The sequence below is a fragment of the Castor canadensis genome, chromosome 14 (genome assembly GCF_047511655.1).
Source record: "Castor canadensis chromosome 14, mCasCan1.hap1v2, whole genome shotgun sequence".
NCBI lineage: Eukaryota > Metazoa > Chordata > Mammalia > Rodentia > Castoridae > Castor > Castor canadensis.
In genome coordinates, this window is record NC_133399.1 from 106687450 (window position 1) to 106711465 (window position 24016).

At 38.6% G+C, this 24016-nt stretch overlaps 2 protein-coding genes and 1 non-coding gene across 6 annotated transcripts in view; 1 reads left to right on the forward strand and 2 right to left on the reverse strand.

Annotated features, from left to right (window-relative positions):
- Fbxo16 (F-box protein 16) overlaps positions 1-343 on the reverse strand; it is a 103729-nt gene extending 103386 nt beyond the window's left edge. Inside the window, exon 1 of one of the 3 annotated variants that reach the window (XM_074055237.1) lies at positions 181-340. The gene's annotated coding sequence lies outside the window, so the exon portion shown is untranslated. Of the gene's footprint in view, positions 1-180 lie in introns of all 3 variants that reach the window. The other 2 variants (XM_020178561.2, XM_074055238.1) reach the window with 2 other exon arrangements.
- A 3520-nt stretch (positions 344-3863) lies between these two features.
- Positions 3864-24016, forward strand: part of Fzd3 (frizzled class receptor 3) — a 66274-nt gene continuing 46121 nt past the window's right edge. Inside the window, exons 1-2 of one of the 2 annotated variants that reach the window (XM_020178558.2) lie at positions 3864-3999; positions 11203-11733. In XM_020178558.2, coding sequence (XP_020034147.1) covers positions 11545-11733 — 189 coding nt within the window. In that variant the 5' untranslated portion in view covers positions 3864-3999; positions 11203-11544. The remainder of the gene's footprint in view (positions 4000-11202; positions 11734-24016) is intronic. The other variant, XM_074055242.1, reaches the window with a different exon arrangement.
- Positions 16859-16962, reverse strand: LOC141417157 (small nucleolar RNA U13). Its single transcript, XR_012441760.1, has one exon. It is a non-coding gene; the product is annotated as a small nucleolar RNA U13 (small nucleolar RNA).

Below are 24016 nucleotides of genomic sequence, written 5' to 3' on the forward strand. Positions count from 1 at the left end.
GCTTCATGGGCATGGAACTATTTGCTAGTTATTAATTTCACAAGTAAGAAGCACCTGGCACTTGCACTGAAGCTGACCTAGGACAGGAAAATGTCATCCCCAGAAGCACTGACAAGGTTGTGGGAGGCCCAGGAGCTTTCCAAGACAGTGTCTTTTTCATGCCCTGCTCACAACTCTTACCTCTTTTTACTGGGGTCCCTCTTCAAGCCTCTAGCGCTGGGGTTGCCATAGTTGCACTAGGTCAGCTTCTTCCTTTGGCTCCTTCCAACGCCTCCCCCTCCCAGCTCCAGGAGTCCAATCACTATCTATAAATCCTGTCCCTGGCATCGGGGTCTCTTAGGCAACAATGTGTGGTGTCTTGATTGGCCGGGATATCCAGGAGGGCTGGCTCCAAAAATTAGGCAGATGGATAAAATGAAAAGGTGTGGGAATCAAGCGGATGGGAGAGTGCATTGTTTTAGCATAATGCAAGGATGAAGATTCTTGAATCCTGAAACAATCAGCGGGGAAAACCTTTCTTCAAGACATGCTGACATTGTGTTCCAAAACAGCGGTTCCTTAACTGAGCATGACCAGTCAGATGGTTCTGGTCAGGTCCTTCCAGAGCTCCGAAATGCAAACTCCACTTTGCCAGGTTTTAAGAGTGGCCAAAGGTAAAAGAGTTGGAGGAAAAAAATAAATAAAAGAATCCGGGACTGATTCAATGGAAGAATTGCACCTGCAGCAGGAAAGGGAAAGATGTGGGGAAATTGCCCAAAATATAAACACACAAATGCTTCACCACGAATTTCAGTATATTGGGTTATGAAATTCAGGCTGAACGATAGACACATCAGAGAACCAGCAGATGGCATGCCTTAATAAGAATAATTCTGAATTTGGGTCTCTTAAAATTGAGTCTAATTTAATTAATTGACCATCTATCTACCTTGTACTAAGGACTAGAATGAGAATACAAGCATAAAAAAGATTTAATGAGGGAAACTGGAAGATGCAATGTGTACAATGTGTACACAACTCATGGAAGGATCCAGGTTCTAACAGCTGTGACAGAATTACAAGCAAGTGCTTGAGAAACCCACAAAGTTCAAAATTCCAGATCAGAGCTTCTTCAACCAAGGCAAAGCAGTTTTTATGGACAGCAGCTAACAAACAAAACAAAACAAAACAAACCCAAAAAAAGGGAAAAACAAAACCCAGAACTCTCCCCCTCAAAAAAACCAGTGACAATTTTTCTGTTTCCTAAAATAACTTCTGCTCTTTCAACCTAAGCAAATGAACACATGCTATGTTTGTATCGTGTTTCATGATTTTTAAATAGGCACCATTTGTAGATCTTCAATTTAAATGGGAAAAGGAAAGCAGAGCTAAGTTAACAAAGGATCCCCAAGTGGCTATAGTGAAATTAGAACCTAGGTTGTCTGAATTCCAGCCTAGTGGTTTTTCCACCTGGCCAGGTTGTATGTAATTGAATAAACAAAGCCTTTGGAGGTGTGAGGGGGCAGCCTGGGAGAGGTATGGAGCTGTAATACTAAATTACCATGCATTACCAGTTAACATTTATGGTTTCAAAACGGGTTCATCCAGAAAGTGACCAGTTTTAACAATGTCAGAGAGTGCAGTGCATCTCCTGTGAAGTTCCCGTTCTTTAACGACTTTCTATTGGTGGTTACAACATGGAAGGAAAGTGGGGTGGGACAGACCATCTCACTTTATCCCTGTGGGATCTGAGTATCTTTATCCATGTTAAAAGCCCCTTTTATCTCTGCTCTCAACAGTGCCTTCCAGGCTTCCCCTGTCCTACAACTTATCCATCTGCCTACCCTTTTCGCCCCAGCAAGGGGAGTAAGTCACACCATTCCCACTGAGTACCTAACTTGCCCACACAACGCCCGATGTCTGTGATACTTCAGCACTACTTTTAATGGAACAACTCACACATAAAGAAAAGCTTAGACTTAAATAAGAAACATCTTGTATTTCTACAGAGATTTTTTAAATGTTAACTTTTGCTTCGTGTGTGTGTTGAACAGATAAAGTAGAAACCCCTTCTGGATATTTTCCTCCTTGCCTGACTGTGGACAATCATTGTCACGCTTATCCTTATAAACAACACACTTTCTAGTTTTTAGTGGGACTATCATTTATATATCTTGTACTTTGCTTTTTCACTTAATATTGTATGTCTGAGATTTAGTCATGCCAATACATTTGTGATCATTTCTACATCTTTCCCACCTCCTGATGTGAGCTGTGATGCCTGCTGTACTTGGCAGTGTGTACTGTAAATTGAATAAAAATACACCTAGCAGCACACCTCCAGAAGTTCCTGAGCCACAAGGGATCTGGAAATACATAAAGGCACACAGAGAGTTTCCCAAAGGCTATCTGCCTCCTCCTTCACCCTCAGCAGAGGCACTGCTGGGGCTCCAGGACACAATGACTTGCCCACAATTGATCTAAGGATCATTTTCTTTTTTGGTGATACTGGATTTGAACTCAGGGCCTTGTGCTTGCTGGGCGGGCACTCTACCTCTTGAACCACTCCATCAGCCCATCAACATTTACTTAAAAAAGAAAATCATTGCTGCACAAGTATTTATTAGAAAAGTGGAAACTGTCATTTCAGACCTCATTCAGCTTGTTCATAGCAGCTCACCTTGTGAGTGAAATCATGTTTAAGTGCAGGACTCGTCAATATTTACTTAAGATCTGATCACCTTTAAAAATTGTAAAATATGAAATGACCCAAATAATGTACGCACATGTGAATACATGAATTAAAAATTGTAAAATATGCATAACAACAATTACCATCAGTCTTTTTTGTGTGTGTGTGGTGTGGGAGCTTGAATTCAGGGCCTACACCTTGAGCCACTCCACCAACCCTTTTTTGTGATTTTTTTTTTTTTTTTGAGATAGGGTTTCAAGCACTATTTGCCCTTGCTGACTTCCAACCACGATCTTCCTGATCTCTGCCTCCTAGGATTACAGGCGTGAGCCACCCGCCCAGCAGCATCACTTAATAAAGTGTCCAGATCAGTACTGTTATGTACATTCACTCGTACAACAAGATCGATGTCCCCTAAGTCTGAGGGACGAAAAGAAAAAGAGAAGTAAAATGGTGTTTTGTAAAAGTAAAAGCAGTCATGACTTTGAATGAACCAGACTGTCATTAAAACTCTGTATGGCTTTGGGTAACCTTTCTGGGCGTTCTTCCTACCCTTTGGAAAACCCGAGACTCTGTTTAAATGATCTCTAAAGACTCATTCAGCTCTGAAGTCGTTTTTGTAGAAAAGGAGAGGGATACCTTTTCTAAGGAGCAAAAGATGGAGCGTGCCATCAGTAACCACGGGCTCCACCTGTTTGGCAAGGCGGACATAAACTGTTTCTGGGCGAGGACGCTGTTCCTGTCTGTTGTTTTGTTTTAGTGTGCAGCGCTGCGAGAGGCCAGGCGTCCCCACAAATACACACCTGCGCCCAATTCCACCCTCAGCACGGTGCCCAGCCTGCTGACCACCTCCAGTCCAGGGGGTGGGGGGGGGCGGAGGTTGGCACGCTGGCTGCCGGCGCAGGTGTTGGTGGTCTTGCAGTAACAGCCTCGGGGGCTTGAGAAGTGGCGAGCTGTACGCAGGAGGGAGCGCTTTGCAAGGAGGACCGAGCGCATTTCAGATGGATGCTTCCAGCCGTCGGAAGCACGACGCCGGGACAGAGAAGATCAAAGCGTCACCCGGGGGCGCGAGGCGGAGAACAACGGAGCACCCAGCCGCACGGCGCGGCCGGCCGGCCTCCGAATGAGAGCGTGCGCAACGCGCCTGCGCAGTACGTCCTCCTCACCGCCCCCCGCCCCCCACTCCCCGCGGCCGCGCGCCCCGGCGCTCGCGGAGGCTCGCGGTCGCTCGGAGGCGCGCGCCGGCGGTCCTCTGCCGCTCGGAGAGAGGACCTGAGGCACGCACGGCCGGCGCAGCAGCCCTTGGGGACCGGGCGCCCAGGGGTGAGGTGAGCCCCAGGACCAGCGAGCGCCCCTCCACCCCCTAGACGGGTGGGCGGGAAAGGCAGCGGCGAGGGTGGAGAAGGAGGCGCCGCGGCGGCAGCTGCTGCACCGCCTCACCCCATGCCGAGGAGCTGCCAGCAACCCGGGCACCTCCTCCTCAGGGATCGTTATTCTCGTCGCGGCCAAAACAAAAGCCTCAGGCGCCGGGCTGTGCCGGGTTTGTCGGAGCGGCTTCTTCGGGAGTGGGACGGGCCCGAGGGAGGGTTCAGGGGGTCGGCGACGCGGAGTTTGGGGTCTGGGGGTTGCGATGGGGGCGCTGCCCCGGGGAGATGGGGAACCGGCTCGGTCCTGCCGCGCTGGGCAACTTGTGCGAGCGTGGACGCGGCGGGCCCCTTTGGTGAGCCCCACCTGCCGGGAGCGCCGGGCGGAACCGAACCGCGCCGGGCCGGGCCGGCCGAGCCAAGCCGGCTCCTGCCCCGCGTCGCTGGGGCGTGAGTGCGAGACAATGCGTCCCGGCGGCCGAGACCCTCGAGCCGGGCGGTTCTCCCCAGCCCCCGGCTCTTTGCACCACCGGGCTCACCCTTTTTGTCCCGTGCCCAAAAGTTGTCCCCTGCAGCCCATCAGTTTGCAAAGTCGGTGGCCGCCTCCCCCGGCCGCCCCCCTTGCGCGGGAGGTGCGTTTGCCGGAGCAGGAATTCGCGGCCTCTGAAACGCAGGCGCTCGGATGGCGAGCAGTATTAGGTAGGCTGTGTCATTTGCAGAAATGTAAACATCGTCCTAGAAGCTTTACGTCTGAGGACACTTGGAGTTAGGTGCCACCTCCTGTAAGAAGCAGGGTTTATTTTTATTTTAAAAAGAAAAGGGGGCGGGGGTTGCACAAAAGCGCATCCCATTAATTTAGGCAGAGCTGGACACTTAAAAGTGGAAAAACATTAGAGGTCTGGGGGTTGTGCACAGTGTAAAATGAAAATCTGAAATTTGGGTCCCCTGTGAATTTTGGTACCTGCAGCTGCAAAGCTGACCGGCCACATCGGGACTGCTATGCATAAAGTATTGCAAAAAAATCTTAGGCTAGAAAAGTCATTTCGTAGACCTGGGATGTCTTTAGTGGGATTGGGTTATTCTGCAAAGCCAATCCCTAGGAGCAAGGAAACAAAGACCCGGCTGACATTGAGGAGTGCCCTCCCTCCTCCAACCTTCCTTAGCCCTTAGTGTTCTGCTGGTGGCATTCTAGGCCGGAAAAGGTAGAAATAAGTCCTTAGTTCTCTTATGAAGAAGCAGAAGCAGGTACTCCAGATAAGGCTTTCCATCCTTGCTTTTAAACAAATCAATATTATCTTTATTCTCCAGGACACATAAAACATCTATCTGAATTGCACATTGCAACCTGAAGGTGGAAAGATTGGGAGTTAGGAAGTCGGGAAAAGAAGTGTAAATGTTTGATTGAGTGGGCTCGGAAGGATAGAGCTGAAGGTGAAATAAACCAAGAGTAGCCTTTCTCTTACCATGTTGTCCTATGAAGTAAAACAACGTGTGGGCTCCCCCCCTCACACACACACTGAAGCTTTTAGGGAAATAAGAAAATTATTGATTAAAGCCTACCATCCTGTTTTCTTTCCAGCATCCACTACAATCTCTCTTTCCCTCTCTCTCAGAGCTAATAGTGTCCTATCAATAAAAGAAGAAATGATGACAGGCTCTTAGGCACTTCGATTCCTTTCCTCATCTGAACTACTGTATTTCTTTGAGCTTTATTTTGTGATTTGAGTATTTAAGTGGCTTTTTCTAATGAGTTTCATGATTGAGATATTTGAATAGAGAGGACTTCGAGGAATTTAATAGCAAAGTGCACATTCTATGGTGCAGTATGAAAGCTTTTATCTGAGAAGGAGAGGAATTTTTTTTTCTCACAATATATTGTCTATTTCCCTCTTAACCTGTGGGGAAAATATTTACTCAACCCACTTCTTATATTAGTTTTTTAGTAAAACTCTAAGATTTTATACTCAAAATTTTGGAATATATTAGTTTGTTGATGTTAGGCTGCTGTTGATTTTATTTTCTTTAGAAGACAGATGGTTGGAAAAAGTTGTCACCCTTTACCTTTCACAGGGGAAAGTGGTGTTAGCTTTAGTTTTTTTTTTTTTAACCCCCCACTCTAGAATTATGCCTCCTTTAAGACTGCAGCTGTGCACAAAAAGAGCAATAAGGCAAATAAAAAGAATGGCTTCAAGAACACATACTGGAAAAATTATTTGTTATAGAGTGGGAGGAAGATGTGTAGCAAGGTCCTGAGGAAAGAAAATGAATTTTTTTGGTACTGGGGTTTCTATAGGCTAGGACTAAATGCCCAGCTCTTCACTGACTAGGAAAGAGTTTTAACTGTTGTGTCAAAAGTGAATTCTCTGCCTTGGCTTTCTGATTCATCATGCTGAGAACTGTTGATAGTTTTATTGATCCAAGAAATGCATTGTATATGAAGTTTCAGATGCCTACGTTATATATAACTACGTTAATGAATTTAACAAACAAATTCTGGTCCCCACATTTTATCTTACTGAAATAATTCTGTAGTCAAAGCATACAAACCATACGACCTTCTTAAGGGAGAGAAACAGGGGCTTGATATTTTCTGATGAAAATTCAGGGAATTTTCTGTCCAGCAGATTTTAATTGGAAAGGGAAGCTGGGCTGGAATATCAGCCTTTTTTTTTTTTTTAATTCCAGAATCTATCTGGCTTTTAATTTCCAGTTTTATTTCCAAGTTAATGTTAAAAAGAGCTTATGCTTTCTTTAGTCTTACTATTTAATAATTTGTAACCTGGACTGAATTTTGATGCTTAACATTCATTTTAATTCTGAACCTAGACGTATTTTTTTCTGTGTTTTTTTAAGCTGTTATCACTCTACACATGGAAAGATTAGAGTATTTGTTGTAATCAGTAGATGACAAGATGGAGTTTAAAAATTATTGAGCTGGAGTAGGAAAGGTTAGAAAGAGACACTCTGTGATTAATAGGAATCTAGGTCCTATGAATTAAATAAGAAGCCACATAAACTTTTTTAATAGCAGCCAGGAGGCAATATTTTGAGAATGAATTTATTTTTAAAATAATAAAATGTGGAAAAAATACAGGCCAAAGACCACATGGGCTTTAGGAAAAGGAATGAGTATGCTGAGTGTATATTTTACCTCTCTAATTAGAGGATCATTTCTTTCCGAGAAGAAACTGTTATTTAGAGATAGTCATTGCTAATCCTTGCAGTGCATTCTTGGACAATGTGTCTGAAAGGCTGAAGAATATCCCACTGTAGCCCCTGTGTATTCAGCATTTACTTTGAGACAGCCTTTAGATGTTATTTCTGAATTGGAAATGCAACATGTTACCTGTATTTATGGGTGTTAAGAAAATTAAATTTAACTGAGAATAATAGGACAGATCCCTGTTGAGAAAGTCCTGGACTAGAGTTGCTGACCACGATCTTTTGCTGCTGGGCCCATTTTTCTCTTAGTTTCTTCTGGGATTCAGTCTGCTTTTCTCACCTGATTTCTTTGGGTCTGACTTTGGTGATAGCCTGGAAAAACAGTCTTCCAAAGTTGTATCCTGTCCATTTATATTGTTGTCTTTCAGGACACTTACTTAGCTGATCTTATTTTAAGGACTTTTACTTTTTATCATCAAAAGAAAACTGGCAAATAATTGAATGGCAGATGGCTGATGCTGTACATCCATACATATAGAAATGTGGAGAAGGTTTAAAAGTATCTAGACCTTTTCATTTTCTTTTCTATTTTTTTTAAATAAATTTTCAGTGCCCAGGCTCAGACTCAGGGCTTCACACAATGCTAGGCAAGCACTTTACCATGGAGTTACACTCCAACCCTATACCTTTTTATTTTCTTATAGAATGTAGCAAGTAACTTAAAATCAGTTTTCCAAATATTTTTATTGCTCAGTGGAGAAGCGAAAGCAGTTCTTTTCCCACAGATAGTGCAGGAGCCACTACCATAGCATTCACTCTGTCTAGGCCTGTACTGGAAACTGCTCACTCATCAGCATGTTAACCCAGCAGGTCCCAGTAGTTAAAATGCTACAGATTCCTCTAATAGTATATGGTATGATAATATCAATATGAATGCTCAAAACAATTGTTAACATTTATTTAATGAAATGCTATATTTTGGCAAGCTCTTTTTGAGTTTAGAATCTTACATACGTCCTGTAGGTCTGGAATTTTGAGTTAGAGTTTTCCATGAAGGACCCACCCTTGGGAAAAATGGCACATTCACACCCATCCTGATTAACAGATATTTCATTATATGATTTGAGAACAATTTGGAATGTATATCAGAAGTTTGAAAATTTTCAGTGTGCATACCATTTGTTTCAGTTCATAGGTGATCTGATTTTTTTTTCAGTTTTGAAATCTAGTTTTGAATCATTCTAAATTGATCATCACTTGACTGTTTGCTTTAATTAGCAACCAATAAACCATTCAACTAGTGTTTATTTTTATCAATAGACATTTTATATAGTTAGCAGAGTCAAATAATATAACAGTTCTTTTATAAAATTCCATACAGAATTTATATTATTTTAAGTAATTGAAGTAGTTTTTTATATTCTATGTATGTATGCTTTCCTGACAAAAATGAGGTGGGTTGTTTTGTGAGTGTGTATCATCTTATTTTTTTTTGGGAGGGGGTGCTGGGGATTGAACCTAGGGCCTCCAGCATGCTAGTGAAACTCTCTACCACTTAAGCCACATCTCCAACCTTTTTTTTTGTTTGTTTTCAGTGTTGGGGATTGAAGCCAGAGCTTTGTGCATGCTAAGCAAGCACTCTACCACTTGAGCTAGACTCCCCCCCCAGCCTTTTTGTTTTTGTATTGTTTTTGAGACAGTCTCCCTAATTTTGTTCAGCTAGCCTCCAACTCAGGATCCTACTGCTTTTGCCTCCCAAGTAACTAGGATTACAAGTGTGTACCACAACACCTGCCCGTGCTCATCATTTTTAGTGACTACATAGTATTCCATTATGCCATAATTTATTTAGCTAATCCCTTAATGGCAGATTTAGGTTGCTTCCTGTTTTTTGTTACAAATAGTGTTATGCCAATATTTTAATTACATAAAATGTGTACTTCTATGTTTCTTTCCAGAATAAATTTTAAAATAAATTTGCTGGATCAAATTGTGAACAACTTAAGGGCTTTTGCTCTAAGTGGCTATTTTTATAAAAGTATAAGCTAGTTTACATTCTTACCCAAAGTATTTGAAAATGTTCTTTTCCCTGTGTCTTATCCTGTACTGTGTTCTGTCATTGTTATTTTTGCCTATCTGATTTGGCAAAGTGTTATCTCATGTTTGTATTTTTTATTATTAGTGAAGTTAATTGATTTTCATGTGTTTATTGGCTACATATATTTCATCTGCAAATTTTTGTCCTTTGCCCATTTTCCTATTCAAGTATTATTCCTTTTTTTTTTTTTTTTGGTCTTTTGAACTCAGGGACTGGTGCTTACTAGGCAGGCACTTTACCACTTCAGCCATGACCCAAGCCCATAAAGTATTACTCTTTATGTGGTTTTATTTTTAAAATTCATTCTGTTGTATATTATCATATGCAAATATATATTTATATATGTAAATAGTTTTACTTTTTATTATTCCTTTCTTAAGACCTGACTTGTAACGTGAGGGACTTATCAGACTGCATGTCATTCTCCAGGATTCAGATTTCTAAGACCTGGGTTGTAGGGATGTTTCTTAACCTAGGCTGTCTACAACAAATCCAAGAATATCCAATGTATGTGAAACAAAATTTAGTATAAGCAAAGATAACATCATTACTAAACCTAAATACAATTGATACCTTAGAATATGCCTTTAATATACTAGACCTGTCTTCTTTACCCACATGCTTACAGCTCCGACTCCTCTACAAAAGTAGGAGCAAGTTATAGATTCTAAAGTTCAGTGAAATGATACTTGGCAATCGTTCCTGCTCCTGCTATGAGTTTTTAGGAATGATTTGTATTCTCTGTGCAGCCTGACTATGTAGTTAAATGTTTCTAATTCAAGGGCTGCAAATGTGATACTAAACATTTTGTGCTGTCTAAAATGTTGGGGAAATTTCCTGTTACTAGTTTTAGAACCTTCTGTTTGTCAGTTCAGTAGCATTTGTATCAACTGTAATTCAGGAATAAAGATACCTAATGTTTGATATTCCTTTACCATTTATAAAATACTTTTGCAAGTATTATTTATATATCATCCCATGAGAAAGGTGGTGATTGGAATCATTTTCAGGAAGAAAAATTATGGGTTCAGAGAAGGTAAGTGATATGTTTATTTTCACACAGCTAGTAAGAGGCTTACATCTGTCTTTTGGTTTATTTTTCAACCTTTCACATATGCCTTCTGCCAAATCAATGAGAAAATGTACTATTAATGACTAAAACACATGTAAGAAGTTTTTAATTCAATCATTTAGGTTACAGCAAATATTTATTTATTTATTTATTTATTTTTATTCATATGTGCATACAATGTTTGGGTCATTTCTCCCCCCTCCCCCCACCCCCTCCCTCTCCCTCCAATCCCCTCGATACCCAGCAGAAACTATTTTGCCCTTATCTCTAATTCTATTGAAGATAGAGTATAAGCAATAATAAGGAGGAACAAGGGTTTTTGCTAGTTGAGATAAGGATAGCTATACAGGGAGTTGACTCACATTGATTTCCTGTGCATGTGTGTTACCTTCTAGGTTAATTCTTGATCTAACCTTTTCTCTAATTCCTGGTCCCCTTCTCCTATTGGCCTCAGTTGCTTTTAAGGTATCTGCTTTAGTTTCTCTGCTACAACAAATATTTAAATACAGTTTAGGATAAAAGCATAAGAATTTTTCAAAATGAATCAATTATATCTTGTGGCATATAAAAAATTACCTTCATAGATAAGGAGTTAATGCATTATATAAGCAACAGAGAAAAGAATATTAAATTTGTCTTTAAATGCTATTTAAGGACTATTTTAGCATATCTATAGCATAAATGATAAGCTAGAAAAATTATATTGTACCTTACTGAAATACACGTGTATTTACCTACTAGGTCAGCTTGATGTCTCTTCAAAGATTTTAATGTCAAGTCTACAATATTTTAAGAGGAAACACTAATTTATCCCTTTATTAATGATACTTTTCAGATACTTCAATCAAGGAAGAAATAGTTCTTCTCCTAAGATGGAATCTGTGATTTGGGAATGTGGTTGATCAACTTGATATGTTGGCCAGATGTGCCCTATGTAATAAAATGAAAAGAAGAGACAAGATGATGTCATTTTCCCATATTGTGAAACCAAAAACAGATGCCTTTTGTGAGACCAAGCTAAGAAACCTCTGACAGTGCAAAGAGCATTTTAATGTTTGAAAGAACTTAGCAGTGTTACAGAAGAAGTGCTGTCAAGCTGAGACCTGCAGGTGTATATTGATCTAAAATACGTATTGAGTAGGCTTGATCATCCAGCTCTCATTCACATCCAGGAAGAATGGCAGTGACTTGGATCGTTTTCTATCTTTGGCCCTTGACTGTGTTTATGGGGCATATAGATGGGCACAGTTTATTTTCTTGTGAACCTATTACCTTAAGGATGTGCCAAGATTTGCCTTATAATACTACCTTCATGCCTAATCTTCTGAACCATTATGACCAACAGACAGCAGCTTTAGCAATGGAGGTAAGATTTGATCCATTCTTTGACATATCTTACATTGTCCTGACAACAATTTTGATGTGTTTGATAAACAACAGGAAAATAAGATATTTTTAACTGTATCTTGTACCATTTGAAAATGTATATATATTTTGGCTCATACTTTAGTAGATCAGAGAATTCACATTTGGGGAATGCTGCTCTTGATTCATTTTTTTTTTTTAGCCATTACACTTTTACGAAGAAATATGAAACACTGAAGCAGTAGAGATAATAGTTACTCAGAAGTTTAAAATTGTCCCAGTTATGATGCAATTACATCTCTGTTATTCAACTAATAAAAAAATTTGAATAAAGAGCAGAATATAAAAAGTGCAGTTCAGTCATTAAGTATTGAATATAATGTGATTTTTCTTAAAAGTTCTTTTATTCCCTCTAACAGGTTTATAGTATTTGAATTGTCTTAAATACTCAAGATGATTTCCTGGCCATACCATGTTCACATCTATTTAAGAATAACTCCCAAGCATGAAATTTTGTTACATGAATTATCTACTCTTCTCAGAATTTTATGAAAGTTTCATTGCCTTAATTGAATTTTTCCAATGTTCATTCTTGAGATACTTCTTAAGAATTCTTCATTAGAAACTATGACACATTAATGGGTGTAGTTAATAATGGTTTAAATACATATATGTGTATCTGTAACAGTTTAAGAATTGAGAACAAGTATGTATCTACCATAAGAACTGGGAGGCAGTAAACAGTGGTGGCTACGGGGATAGGCGTGGGAGTTGGACACCCTGTGTTTGAATTCTAGCTCTAGCACTTTCTAGCAGTGTTTACTCGAACCTGTTATATGCACTTTTGCACCATAGTTTGCTTATGAAAAATAAGGCTAACAGTGACCACCCAGGCTTTTTTATACACAATGGAAATGCATTATAATGTACTTGGCGCATAGTGAATACACTATAAGTGACATGTTTGGTTTTTTTTTTTAATCATTTATCCATATTCTCATTAATGTGGCCACATAATATAATTTAAAAAGAATGTTTTATACTTTAGTCTTTAATCTGTCAGTACTTTCAGCAAATGGAAGCCTACAGATTTTAGAATCTTTCATTTTATAGTAAAGCTCAAAACATTCATTATTTTGAGGTGGAATAATACCAATTTCTGGGAAAACTTGAAGAAAGATTATTCATAGGTTTGGGAACATGATAGGCATCTTATATATCCCAAGTATTTGGAGATACTATGAAGGTTGAACAAAACATTTTCTGCTTTTCCTCTGATCATGCAGAAGAGAGATTTGGTATGAACTGTCAGATCAGGATAAATGATAAAGGGGTATTGGTTGAATGTAGTAAGTGGGCTTCAGGCATGGTAGTTTTTATTTTCTTGCCAAAAAATTGAATTAGAAATGCCTTTATTTCTGGTATCATTAAATCATAACTCCTTTGGAAAACAAATGACATAGTAAGAAACAAGTCATAAAGATGTTTATACTGATTTGGGTTCAACTTCCTTTTGTCATCGATTTTTATTTATTTATTTCATGATCCCATAATTTATTTTCTATGTTGATCTAATAAAATGTTTTTGAAGAAAAGAGTGTAAGACTCATCTTTCTCTGAGTGGTAAAGGACTGTTTGTTTTTTTCTTATTAAGCATGGATTCAACTTTTGACCTTGCCATATAGTAGGTTTAAGACTTTAGGCAACTTAACATTTCTGTACCTTGTTTTTTTTTCCTTTTTGGCAGCACTGGGGTTTGAACTCAGGGCCTTGTACTTGATGGGAAGGTCTCTTACTACTTGAGCCATGCCACCAGCCCTTTTTTGTTATGATTTTTTTCAGATAGGGTCTCACAAACTATTTTCCCAATGTCTATTTTCCAACTATGATCCTCCTGATCTCTGCCTCCTGAGTAGCTAGGATTACAGGTGTGAGCCACCAGTGCCTGGGTATCTTGTTTCCTTAATTTGTGAAAAGGCAATAATAATGAAGAATCTGGAGAGACTGTTAGGATTAAATGAGAGACTTGGAAAGTAGCTAGCACAATGTGTGCTATGCAGTAGGTGATCTGCAGATGTTAATTCTGTTCCAAATTCTGATTCTAAATTATCTGGAGAGAATTACTAGAAGGATAATATATTTGCCCCAAATGAATTTGTATCCTTAATTATAGATTTATGGGGTATTTATAACAATGGCATAGTAGGCTTTCTCTTCCCTATTCTCAAATATGCCCAGGAATCTAGATATTTTATTGGCAATGGGCTTGCCTCTGTTTGAATTTCAGACATTATAGGGAGAGCCCTTAAGTGGGAAGTAGTTTCCAGTGATTTGAAGTGAAGTTGGGGATAGTTGCTTATTGCATGGTTGTTACATCAGGACAGGGACACTACAGACTAACACAGTTTGAGAGTATAAGTTTTCTTTCTTTCTTTTTTTTTTTTGGTGGTGCTGGGAATTAAACCCAGCTCTGCCACGTGAGCCATGCCCCTGCCCGCCCCTCCCCCCTCCCCCCCCCCAGTCCACAAGAGTGTAAATTTTCTGTGATAGCAAGGGACATGAAAGTTCGGTGGATAACACAACATGCGCTCCTAGCGCTGGTAAAGCTCTGCTTTGGTCCCTTTACTGATTCAGGAACTTTGGATATGTATCTGCCATCTGTTGCTAGGAGCATGTCACTGGAGCAAACATTCCCAGCACACTGTGTTCACTGTGAAACTAGATAAGCTGAAAGTTTGCTAGGTGTAGCATTAGCCCCAGATTTAAGCTTGCCTGGATCCACTCCTGTACTGATATTTGGTGATTCAAAATAAGTACCTGGAGCAGAATCACATGTGGCCAAAAGTACAGAAGCTGGGTTGTTTTAAATTCTATTATTCACACACAACAAGTTCTCACATTGTGTATTGAGGATTCTGAGTCTGTCCTTCCAGTTGAAATTGGGACATATTTATATAAATGGGATAAGCGTCTGTTCATTAAGTGGGAAAACAAAAGAAAGTCCTTGCCTAATATGTTAGTTTCTCTTATCTACCTTCTAAGACATGCACATATACACAAATATATGGTAAACTTTTCTAAGTTCTTGATATTTTTCTTCAAGGATCAATGGCTTTTGATAGGGGAAAAAAAAAATCTCATTTTTGAGTTTTCCAGACTATTTTGAGCTGTTCAAATTGTTAAGTAAATTTTTGGAACTGTCCAGCATGGAGCAACCAACAAATTGTCAGTAAACTCTTTTCTGAGCCCTTTTTATCATGTATTTATAACTCTAGTGGCTTTTCTCTTAGACTAAATAATTAAACCACATTGGAGAGGAAGAGAACAGGTTAGTGGAAGAAGCACTACTAACTAATTTTGTGATCTCTTTGTGTTAATTTCTGCTAGGAATTAAATTTTCCTCCTATGCCTTTTACAGGGTAATTGTTAAGATCAACCAAGATAAGTGACATTTATATTAAAGAACTTTAAAAAGTTAAGGTGCTGTGTGAAGGCAGAACGTTATTCGTTTTTGCTTTTCACCCTGTCCTTTAATTTCGGTTATTGTGTGTGTGGAGGAGCAATCTTTAATCTCTTAGGGCCAGGTGGATCAGGCTGATTGCTTGTCTTTTTTTTTTTTTCCCCTTAAACAAGACCTGTATAGGATAGTAAGAGGAAAAGCTGGGATGATTTGTGTTTGCCTCCATCCTGTTTTCGTTTTTGGATCTCATTAAAGATTTTCTATTTAAGGTTTTCTTATAATGGGAGCATGGGAAGATGGTTGCAGGACAGGTTCTTGTGGAAAAACAGAGCCTAAAAGCTTGAACTGCTTTGGTGTCTTTTCTTAAAATTTATTTTTAATGGACACGTAGTAATCGTACATATTTACGGGGTGCAGTGTGAGATTTCAAAGCATGGTTTCAATATATAATGATCAGATGAGAGTAATTGGCATATCTGTAACCTCAGACACTTACCATTTCTTTGTGTTGGGCATATTCATGATTATCTCTACTAGCTATTTTGAAATATGCAGTTGTTATCAACATAGTTACGTAGTTGTGCCATAGAACATTGCTGCTCTTCCTGTCCAGCTGCATCCCTCCATCTTTATTTATTTTTTGTGGTACTGTGATTCGTACCCAGGGCCTTGTGCATGCTAGGCAGTCAACCCCAGACCAACCTTCTACCTATTAACGGTCTTCTTTGCATCTTCTCTTCCCTGTACCTTTCCCAGGCTCTGCTGACCATTGTACTGTATCTTTTATGGGTGATCAACAGCAAAGTATATTTGAATCAGTCTCAATTATCTAAATTCAAATTTCAGCTTTTAAAAAGTTATTACTGAATTTTTCTCTAAAAAGTCTCTTTCAAAATGTATGAACGTAGTGCCTTTATCACTTTCTCATTATGAGGTATCTAATGAATGTTCAAAATTTTAATTTTATTGTATTGGTTTTTTTAAGTCAGGTTTCATACATTGCATACTACATCTAAGTCTTTAAAATTTTGTTTTTTTACATTTCCTTTCTTTTTTCTTTCCTTGAAATATGTTTGTCCCAGCGTTTCTTGAGTGTATATTTTGCTGATTGCATCCCTGTGGTGGTGTTTACCATGGTAAACAGCAGGCAATGTATATGCTTGAAGATCAGGTTGAGGGTTTGGTTTTTTTTTCTGTTTTTCAAAAGACTGCTTCATAGGTGGTGTGATATACTTCCATCAGGAGATACATATCATCTGGTTGTTACTCTTTTTATAATGTTAGTAGCCATCAATCAATCATTTCTTGGATCAACCATTCTATTAGAGATTTGCAAGAAGGTCATATTCTGTCACTCTTCATTTCTCTGCTGAAATACTTTCTAAACAGAAAGTTCCTCTCATCAACTATTGGGTAACTGTCATATACAGTTTATACAAGAAAGACAGGAAAGGGGCTGGAGATGTAGCTCAGGTAGAGTGGTTGCCTAACTTGGCCTGAGGCCCTATATTTAATCGCAGTACTGAGGAGAAAAGGAAAATACTTGCTCATTCCCTTTTACTTATTAGGTTTTTTGTTGTTTTTTTTTTTTCATAATAATGAGTTGATTATCAAGTATCATCTAAAGATAACTAGTGAGGGTTTTTTAAGTATTGTTATAAATTCATGTCAGACAGGTAAAATGCCAGTGTCAAAACAAGTTTTAAGGGAGGCACATCTCACACAGTGGTGTAAGAACTCAATTATCCATCTTATAAACCACAAAAGGATCTAACTCAGATATTTAAAGTATTTGAAGCCTGCACTGTGGCACATACCTGTAATCCCAGCACTGAAGAGGCTGAGGCAGGAGGATTCTAAGTTTAAGGCCAGCCTGGGCTGTAGTGAGAGGTCTCTCATAAATAAATAAATAAAATAAGGTATTTGTTATATTCTTAATCTGTCACAGTTATTATTCTTAGTGGGACTCAAAATGTTCCATCTTTGGTGTAATAGGAGCCTCTAATTGGTGACTACTGAGTGTTTTTGACTCTTGCTTTCTTACGTCGTCTAAGCTTGCTTCATAAAATCTTGCTTCAACCCTTGAATTGTTAATTTCTGTAGTTGGAAATGATATTTAGAGATCACTTTCTGGATGCTGAGTCTATTGATATTACGTTAGTAATTTTAAGCATTTTCATGGGTAGAGCTAGGAAATACTTTTTTAAAAAGAAAGTATCATGAGTTTATATTGGTACTTTCAAATAATGCTGCAGGGTTTTTATTTAACATCTTGGATTTATTTTTACCTTATTATATTATTTATAATAGTCTACGAAACTATTAATAGTTTCAGAAAAATAATAGCAATATTGTTACTAACGTTATGATTACTGAGAGCTATTTAAGATTTATTTATACTTCTATTTGTCCTCAGGGCTTGTACAGTCAAATTGTTTTGTTTTTTTGGTAGTACTGGGGTTTAAACTCAAGGTTTCATGCTTGCTAGGCAGCCACTCTTATCACTTGAGCCATGCCCTCATCTCTTTTTTGCTTTAGTTATTTTTTGGATAGGGTCTTTTTGCTTAGAACTTGTCTCGGACTGTGATCTTCCTACCTGTACTTCCTCTGTAGCTGAGATTATAGGCCTGCACCACCATGCCCTGTCAAAATTGTGTTTTAAAGTCATTTAAAGACTTTTATCCATGTGGTTAAACACAGTACACAGTTAGGTGCATATGTCTTACTTTGATTTTGGAGAACAAGTTTTAAAACTTTTTTGTATTGGCAAACATTAGTAGTACAAGGGGTGTCATTGTGATAATTCCAGAGAGGTGTATAGTGTTCTTGTAACAACTTCACCCTCCATTGGATTCCCTTGACCTCCTTTCCTCCTCCCTCCATGTTTTCAGACAGTGTTTGGTAGGTTTCATTAAGCTGTCTTCATATGTATGTAACATACTTTAATCCTCTTCACCCACGACAGAGTCCTCCTTTTACATCATGTCCCATCATCATTATTACCACTGTTACCATTTAGGTAAAGATGATGAATGACTTTTTATTTAACTTATTTTTGGTGGCGGGACTGGACTGGGGTTTGAACTCAGGGCTTTGCTTACAAAGCAGGCACTCAAGTCATTTGAGCCATACCTCCAGTCCCTAAAATGACTAAACATTTTTATTTTATAATTTTAAAAGTTTCTGTGTAAAACAAAGTACAGAGAAGTATAGTTTCTATCCTTCTCACCTCTACCTTCCCCCCACCAAATATAGCCATTTTAAAGGCCTTTTGCTTATGTTTCCATCAAAAACTATAAATACTTACATAATTTTTTGGTAGTACTGGGATTTAACTCGGGGCTCATGCTTGTTAGGCAGGTGCTGTACCATTTGAGCTGCTCTGTCAGCCCTTTTTGCATTGGTTAGTTTTGAGATAGGGTCTTGCTTTCTGCTATCCTGAACCACATTCCTCCTATTTGTGCTTCCCTACATTGCTGGGATGACAGGTGTGTACCATTGTGTCCAGTCATTGGTTGAGATGGAGTCACTTGAACTTTTTGCCTGGGCCAGCCTTGAACCACCATCTTCCTTATCTCTGCCTCCAAACTATCTAGAATTACAGACTTTGTTTTTTTTTTTTTTTTTTTAACTCTTAAATGAACTTTTATTTAGTTATGACTCAGTTACCTCAGTAGTCAAAACCCTGACAAAAATCAGCAGAGAACACAAGTAAATATTCATGAGAACTAAGTGTAGAGTTAGGAAACCCGATGGCTGACATTAACGGTGGCTTATGACATACAGCAGGGTTCTGATGACCTGTAGCCAATGGAGCCCCCCAAAATTAACAGGCTCAATCTGACCATCCCAGGCCAAGAATTCTCCATCTGATATGCGGAAGGAGTTGATAATGCATACCCCAGTGTTTGGGAGTTAATGACAGACTTTGAATCACCTTGCTGGCCTAAAATGTTTATATAATATCTGTCTCTATAGATTCTTTCATCTTTTTTTTTCCGTTTCCACCTTGTTTTTGATAACAGTATGATGTATGTACTGTGTGCTCTACCACTTGAGCCATGTCCCCATCCCTTTTCTGCTTTTTTGCTTTTAGTTTTTCAGATAGGATCTTGAGCTAACTTTCCTCAGGCTAGCCTTGAACCGAGACTGTCCTATGTCTGCCTCCTGAGTAGCCTCAACCTCAGGCGTGTACTACCATGCTCAGATTGTTTTTGAGATAGGATCTCACTAAATTTTGCTCAGTCTTTGAACTGTGATCCTCCTGTCTCTGCCTTCCATGTTGTCCTCTTTTTTTATATCTACGTTTTATTCCATTGGGTTGGATATATAGTATTTATTCATTCAGTACCTTTTATTAATGGGCACTTGGACTTTTCCCCATCTTTCGCTATTACAAATAGTGGTGCATTTTTGGACCAGAAATTCAAATGCATGCTTGCTTTCATTGATATTGCCATATCTCTCAATAGAATTTGTGCCATTTTTGTTTCTACTAGAAATGTGTGAGAGTACCTGTTTTTCCATATCATTATCAATAGAATATGTTATTGGCAAAAAGTTAGAGACCCCATCTCAACAAATAAGGTAGGTGTGGTGTTTCACTTTGTAATCCCACCTATTTGGGAGGCATAGGTCAGAGGATCCAGATCCAAAGCCAGCCCTGGGCAAAACCATGAGACCCTATCAGAAAAATAAGTAAAGAAAAGAAAGAAAAGTGCTGGGGCATGGCTCAAGTGGTAGAGTGATTGCTTAGCAAGCGTGAGACCCTGAGTTCAAACCCCAGTACTGCTAAAAATAAATAAATAAAAACTAAAAAATAAAGAATAATGTACTCCATGTAACAATAATGATTACATTTTGGTCTGGTGATGTGGCTCAAGCTGAGGAGTGCCTGCCTAGCAAGAGTGAGGCCCTCAGTTCACCAAAAAAAAAAAAAAGAAAAAAAAATTACATTTTGTGGATAGGCCTTTTAGGAAATGAAATTTCTTTTTTTCCTAGAATTCATGATTTTAATCTATAGCATGCATGCATTATCCAGGGGATTCAATTTATTATCTTTTGTTTAGGTTAATATTTACAAGGTGATTTTCCTTAAACAAACAATGTAGTGAGGTGGCTTCATTTCATTTTCTGTTTGCTTTGTTTTTTGTGATGCTGGATATGGAACCCCATTCTCATGCATTCTAGGTGAGTGCTTTATCCTCAGCCCTGAGACGACTTTAGAAGTGTGTTTATGACTAAAGTTAATCAGCCAGAGTTAAGAATTTTCTAAATTGAAAAATGTACATGAAAGTAGTAGAGAATTAATTGTAATTAGTTATTTCTGATTTTTAGGGAAAAAATAACTTTTTAAAGTTTGAATTGACTTTCTTAGGTGATAAATTACTTTAAAGGAATATCTTAAAATACTTGTTTTAAAATAAATTATTAAGTATAGTGGAATTTGGTTTGTAAAATTTTATTTTTTGAGACAGGCCATAATTAAGAACTCTCCATGATATTGGAAATATTCAAGGTTTACTTTCTAAAGAAAAGCCAGACTTAAGGACTGCTGTGGACTTCCCCTTTGACTTAGATGGTGTATAGGCTCCTGTGAAGATGGTGAATTTCTGCAAATCAAATGCCTGGAAGATGATTGGAAAGTGTTTACTATGCTATCGTGGCATGCTTTTTATAATTAGGATTTGGAAAAGGGAAATGTATGGGGTTAAAGGTGTTTTTACAAACCTAGAGCATTTTTTGGATACAAAATAATTCTTTAAGTTTTGAATATTTTCTCATTTAGAAACTTTGCTATGGGAAGGGAGTTTTGAAAATGTATTCTTACTTAAATTATTTTAAAATAATAATTTCTTATTCAAATTTGGATCTGAAATAGCTATGGATACCATTTTTGAATTTCCAAGGCCGTTCATTCCCCATTTGATTTCACATTTAGTGAATTTAGTCATAATCTTCCCAAGCCCAGGAGGGTACAGTTTCTATGGTTACCAGATCCTTTGTAGAGGGACAAAGGTTGGAATTCTGATTCTCATGAGTCAAATACTGGCCTTTGACTCTGTCCCCTTTTACACCCGTGCTGAGCTTGGGCTGTTGCTATGCTTGAAGGCTTGTCAGCTACCAGGTTCCTATGGTAACGGGAATGGAAATTTGAAAGAAGAAAGAACGGGAGACAAAGGCTTGGTTGATTTGAATTTAAACAAAGAATGTAAGGTTCCACGTAGTGCACCTTTGTGTAGAAACCAGAAATTTAATTTTAGAAAGTTACTTTCCAGTTTGTAAACTTCCCATGCTTTAGTCTTGATTTAGTGAACAAAAGTATTGCTGTTAGGGAACTACTCAGAATCTTTTAAAATTCAGTCAGCCAAAGTTCCTTGTCTCTATTTCATAGAACTTTAATACTACTCCTTCTGTTACATGTTTCTCAGCTTAAATTAGTATGTAGGCTACCCCATTCAATTTTGATTTTGCTGAGGTTAAAAACTGTGAAGGTTAAAAAAGGCATTTTGCTTATTTGAAAAGTATTGATACTTTGATTTGAAATGTAATGTGCATAAAATAAATTACGTTCATTCACAGTGCTCACTTTGATGAGTTTTGATACATTCTGTGACACCATCACCACCATCAAAGTACCAAACATTTCCATCATCTCAGAAGCTTCTTTATGTGCCTTTGTAGGCCATCTCTCTCTGCTCCCTGCTCCAAACAACCACTGATCTGTTTTTTTGCCATTATAGATTCATTTTCATCTTCTAGAGTTTTACATACATGGAATCTGCTTTTCATCTTCTAGAGTTTTACATACAGTGTCTGCTTTTTAATGTCTGGCTTCTTTCACCCACCATCATAATTTTGAGATTTATCTATGTTGTTTGGCTTTTTAAAAACATCATTCCAATGATTTTCTCATTTGATACTTGAGAACAGGAATTTATTAGCAGAGTTCCTTGTACCCACCAGTTAGGCCTATGATAGCTCTTTTTACTTGCAGCTGTTACCTAATCGACTTTCAAACTATCATTTATTAATTGTGTTCTCTGTGTTATTAAGACCATTGTACAGAAGCGGAAGCTAAAGCAGAGAGGTTAAATAGAACAAACTGGTTAAGTGTGTGGGCTCTGAATAAGAATGCTAAGGTTTACTGACTCCTGGGTCCATCTTTGTAGCTGTTTTATTTTGGACAGGTTAGTTAGCTTTTCTATATCTGTTTTTCCTCCCATGCATTGTAAAGTGGGATTTATGATGCCTACCTTACGGAACTGTGATGTTGAAATGAAATAATATATGTAAGGCACTTTGAATAGTGCATGGCCTACAATGTCAATAACCAATGTTAGCTAAAATATGTAGCCCAAGGTTCTTATAGCTAGTAAGTGGCAAAGCATAAAGTTGGAGCTTTAGGCTTAGTGCAAACAGTACAAAACATTCACATCAATTTTGTAATTCATGATTGGGCTCACAGATGGAGATTTGGTGAGCATTAACATAATGTGATTGGCATTTTGCATATTGCTTAGTACCAAGCAAGCTGAAACTTAAAGTCATACGTGTGCGTGTCGTATATTCATACATTAACTGTGAATGTAGTACAACTTTAACTTAACAATTTGAAAATAATTGCAAGCTGGTGCTGGTGGCTCACGCCTGTAATCCTAACTACTCAGGAGGCAGAGATCAGGAGAATCACAGTTTGAAACCAGCCCAGGGCAAATAGTTCCCAAGACCCTAACTCAAAAAAACCCAACACAAAAAACATGACTAGAGGTGTGACTCATGTAGTAGAGCGTGTGCCTACTAAGCGCAAACTAAGCGCAGGGCCAAGAGTTCAAACCTCAGTACCACAAAAAAAAAAAATAAAATAAAATAATTACAGGCTCATAGGAAGTTACAAAAATATTTCACAGAGATTGTGCGTATCCCTTTTCTGTTTCCTGCCCCAGTCTTACTATTTTATGAGTGTAGTATATACTCAACATTGGTTATTCTGAAGACCATTCAGCAGTTCTTCCATGCACTCATTTGTGTATAGTTATGTGTGAGTGGCCTTGCCATTATCATCACCTACATAGATTTCTGTAGCCATTGCTACAGTAAAGACATAGAACTGCTCTATCACCATCAAGAAACACTCTTCTTCTTCCTTTCCCCTTCCCCCCTTTTCTAGTCCTAACCAACCACTAATCTCTCCATCTTTATAATTGTCATTTCAAGAATGTTATATATGTATGTGTCGTAGGCAGATTAAGTAATTAGTAAAGAATAGAAATTTATTTTTCATAGTCCTGGACACTGGGAAGTCCAACATCAGGTGCATTTGGTGACGGCTTTCTTTCCATCCCATGGTGGAAGATGGAAGGCAAAAGCAGGCCAAAAGGAGAGATCATGTGCACACACACACACACACACACACTTGTGAGAGGGGGCCAAATTTACCCTTTTATAAGGAACTCACTTCCCCAGTAACTAACTCACTCCCATAATGATATTATTCCATTCGTGAGGGCAGAGCCCTCATAGCTTAATCAAAGGCCTACTTCAAACCATAGCAACATAAATTTATGCAGTAGGATTTTTTTTGTGGGGGAGGGGCGGGGAGGACTGAGGTTTGAATTCAGGGCTTTGTACTTGCAGAGCAAGTGCTCTACCACTTCAGCCACACATCCAGTCTGTTTTTGCTCTGGTTATTTTGGAAATGGGGTCTCACAGACTGTTTGGATTGGCCTCAAACTGTGATCCTCCCAGTCTCAGCCTCCTACAAAGCTAGGAATACAGACATGAGCCACAGGTACCCAGCTCAGTATGAAGTCTTTTGAAATTG